This window comes from Sparus aurata, chromosome 21 (assembly GCF_900880675.1).
Source record: "Sparus aurata chromosome 21, fSpaAur1.1, whole genome shotgun sequence".
NCBI classification, from domain to species: Eukaryota; Metazoa; Chordata; class Actinopteri; order Spariformes; family Sparidae; genus Sparus; species Sparus aurata.
In genome coordinates this window covers 32672286-32676128 of record NC_044207.1, presented here as the reverse complement: position 1 = coordinate 32676128, position 3843 = coordinate 32672286, and the positions used below count along the sequence as shown (strand labels likewise).

Here is a 3843-nt window from a genome sequence, read left to right as displayed (position 1 = left end):
CCACATCAGCCCTCATCAGTCATTCAGTCCACATCAGTCCTTCAGTCTACATCAGTCCTCCAGTCTACATCAGTCCACATCAGTCCTTCAGTCCACATCAGTCCTCCAGTCTACATCAGTCCACATCAGTCCTTCAGTCCACATCAGTCCTCCAGTCTACATCAGTCCACATCAGTCCACATCAGTCCTCCAGTCTACATCAGTCCACATCAGTCCTTCAGTCTACATCAGTCCACATCAGTCCTCCAGTCTACATCAGTCCTCATCAGTCCACATCAGTCACAGTGGTTCTCCTCCCATCTGATCCTCTCAGTAGCCAGTTTATTACGGTGCTTCCCATTTTTACAGCAACAAATTGAATCACTTGTGATTTCGTACCGTGAGTTTTTAATCTAAATCTCTCTCGAGGTCTCAGAACTGTTCGGGTTCGTCTCGTCCGCTGTGTCTCAGGCGGTCAACAGAAACTCTGGCAGAAGCGTCAGTCTGCTGCTGTCTGAGGTGAACCAGGTGAGCACTGACCAAACCTGACAGTCCTGACAGCCACACAGCGTAACGATAATAAAACTGTCCAGCGATAAAGAGCAGCTCAGCTTCCAAAACCACCTGAGACACACTGAACAGCAATTATCACAACTCGTCGTCAGACATATTTTAACCAGACGTCAGTGACACCAACAGCGTGTCTTCTCAGGAGGAACCAGCTGTTTGAATTTCCCAAACAAACTGACAAGTACCGAATGTTTCAGCCATTTTCCACCAAAGAATCCAGAACCAATAGGAAGCGTTCGTTCAAGCCACCGGGAACTTTTAGTTTAGGGAAGCGACACAAGTCTGACGTGCAGGTCACATGACGTCCAAACGTCCAGAGAGAATGTCATTCTTTCTAAGTCGAGAACTGTCCACGAGCCGGTCGACAGTTTGAAGGGTGAAGACTGTACGACTCTTCTAACAGTTATATTTTTTTCTTTTGTGTTCTGACAAACACCTGATGACAGCTGGAGGTCTGTGAACACGTCTGCTCTCACACAAGGTTACACGGTTCAGACTTCATGTGGTGTGAAGCTGATTTTCTACATTTAAAAACGGCTGTGGAGGAAAAACTACAGAGTTTTATTTTCTTGAACTCTGCAGCCAGAAGCTTCTCAGAGGTTTAAAATCTTCAGTGTTTCTCATGAAGAAATTATTTTCACATTCAGAAACCTCACATGTTTTACAATTCTGACTTTAAACTGAGAAATCTGATTTAATGTCTCAAAATTCTGAGTTTAAAATCAGAATTCTGAGGAACATTTTGAGAAACCTGATTTTTTTTTAAAAACAAACCATAACTAACACTTTGGGGAAAATGCAGACGGCTAACTTATTAGATAAAAAAAATTTAATTCAAGATTTTTGGGAAAAAAGTTCAGACTTTTTCTAAAAAGTCAGTTTTGACAAAACGTAAATTTTGATGACAAACTCAGACGTCTGACTTTTAAACACGGGTTAAAGTTTGATGCAGCATTCTGAGTTTTTCACTAATCATCTTCTGTAACTGAATATTAATAACAGTGTGCTTCGTCAGGAAGATGTCCGACCCCCCCCGCTGTCATCGAGTGTGACGCAAATGATGCTCAGCTCTGATTGGTGCACAGACGTACGTGACATCATCTTATTTCTAACCAGCTCACAGTCGACTGAGAGTTTGAGCTCGGCCACAGAGACTTTGTTCTGAGGTAGAACTGTGGTCGAGGAATCGAACCAGGAAAAGGTTCCTCTGCCGGGAAAGTTCCTGGGTTCTTGAAAATGGTTCTGTAAAAGGTTCTGTGGTGGAGAACGGGTCTATCAGACATCTAGCAGATCTGTTAGAGCTGCATTCAGGTCACATCACAGATGATTGGTCAACATGTTGGAAAGTCTACAGATGTTTGTTTAAAACGGACCCAGCTGCTGATGAGTCTCAGCTGCAGCTCCAGATTAACGCTCAGGTGGCTCTGCATCAATCACCTGATGTTCCAGCTGCTGAACTCAGGACAAACTTTACATTTCTGGCTCCACGACAGGAAGCTGTGCTGTTCTGAGCATCCAGCAGGTGGCAGAATAAACCTCCACTGTGTCTGCAGATGTGACTGAATGCAGCTCCAACACAACCGCTGGTTTAAACACCATCTTTTCTTGGATCAACCAACTTTTTTTCTTTTCAAAACAATAACAACAAAAAACAGCTTTTTTTCAAATGAGAGTTAAAAACAACAAACTGAGGTTAAACAATGAAACATGAGCTACAGCTTTGTTCAGTAGTTCTTTTGAAATTTGGACCATAACACTTCCGTCTCCCGCGTGGCTCCAGTTTCAGTTCAGCCGTCGAAGCATCAACTTAATTTTGCTGCAGCATGTTTTTGATCTGCTTGGAGGTCGCCTCGTCGTTCAGATGTTTGGTCGTATACCTGCAGGGACGGAGGAGCCATTTCAATTATCAAAACAAAGTCATAATCAGATGTCAGTTCAGCACAGACTCAGGGTTAATGATGGAGATTTAATAAAACGTCACTAAAGTCAAAATGGGGAGAAAATCAGTATTCTGCCATTCAGACACTGATCAGACCTGATACCAACATCCGTCCTGAGACCACGCGGGATCAGAACTCACTTCACATGTAGAATGAAGAACATGTGCTGAACTTACAAGAAGGACGAAGTAATAAAGAATCTGTCAGAAACAGAGTTTCACTACGGTCAGAAAGTTTGTTTCAACTCAGAAACTCTTTAAATCACTACTTTTGTTAAAGGAGTCTGGTGATGTTGTGTTACTGGTTCAATGGATGGATCAGCTGAACTCATTCTTCTTCTTCTTCTTCTTCTTCTTCTTCTTCTTCTTCTTCTTCTTCTTCTTCTTCTTCTTCTTCTTCCTCCTGTCCATCTTTTCTGCCTCATTCACATCTGTACTCTGAGCTATCTACCTATAATCTGATTTCTCAGACTCAGATGTTGGTACCGGGTCTGATCCGGTCCTGACTGTGTCCCGTCTAAACCAACAGACTGCTGTCAGACCTGAGAGCGTTGAGTAATCCCTCCACACTGCTGGGCGGCTGCTCCTTCAGCACTCTGATGCAGCCTTTCATCTGGTAACAACGAGCAAACAGCACAGTTAATTAGTGTGTTTGTGTGTGTGTGTGTGCGTGTGCGTGTGTGTGTGTGTTCTTTCCTCTTACGTCTATATTGGAGGTCTTTACGAAGGCTCCGGCCGGGTGAACGTGGTCGTACAGGATGATGACTCCGACCATCACGCGGAGGCAGAACAGCACCGTCTCCTCACTGGCAAAACGACTGCGGTACTCCCTGCACACACACACACACACACACACACACACACACACACACACACACAGTGTTGGTTCAGGTCTGAGGCAGGTGGCTGCGATGATGCGTTCAGGAACGTGTCGGGACTCACGGTGTTTCCAGCATCACTTTGCAGACGCTCGCCATCGTACTCAGACAGTCTGTCGTGTTTTCGATCGGAACGTCCGGGTTCTGCAGGACAATAAAGTTTCATTCAATAACAACTTTATTAAAGTCTCCAACAATAACAGTGAGTAATGTATTTAATGAAAACATTTGGACAGGTGACTGTTTGTTTCAGATCTTTTAATTAAGTACAAATACAACAGTGTAAAAGTACTCTATTACAATTAAAGTAATTGAACATTGCCACGTTCTTTAAATATCAAAAATAAACTTACATACTTAGAAAACCAAAAGTAAAAGTACAAGTAATATGAAATAAGAAGTAAATATAACTTAAATATATAGAGTCAAATTTAAGAGAAGAATTGTGAGAATAAAGGAAAAATATATTAAATTAAA

The 3843-nt window shown here is 42.7% G+C and overlaps 1 protein-coding gene across 3 annotated transcripts in view; it reads right to left on the bottom strand.

Annotated features, from left to right (window-relative positions):
• Window positions 1-1031: 1031 nt before the first annotated feature.
• The window catches only part of LOC115572486 (protein FAM49B-like), a 12782-nt gene continuing 9970 nt past the window's right edge, over window positions 1032-3843 (bottom strand). For all 3 annotated transcript variants that reach the window (XM_030402617.1, XM_030402619.1, XM_030402618.1), the window contains exons 8-11: window positions 3431-3510; window positions 3192-3318; window positions 3031-3101; window positions 1032-2426 (exon numbers count right to left, since the gene is read on the bottom strand). In XM_030402617.1, coding sequence (XP_030258477.1) covers window positions 2357-2426; window positions 3031-3101; window positions 3192-3318; window positions 3431-3510 — 348 coding nt within the window. In that variant the 3' untranslated portion in view covers window positions 1032-2356. The remainder of the gene's footprint in view (window positions 2427-3030; window positions 3102-3191; window positions 3319-3430; window positions 3511-3843) is intronic.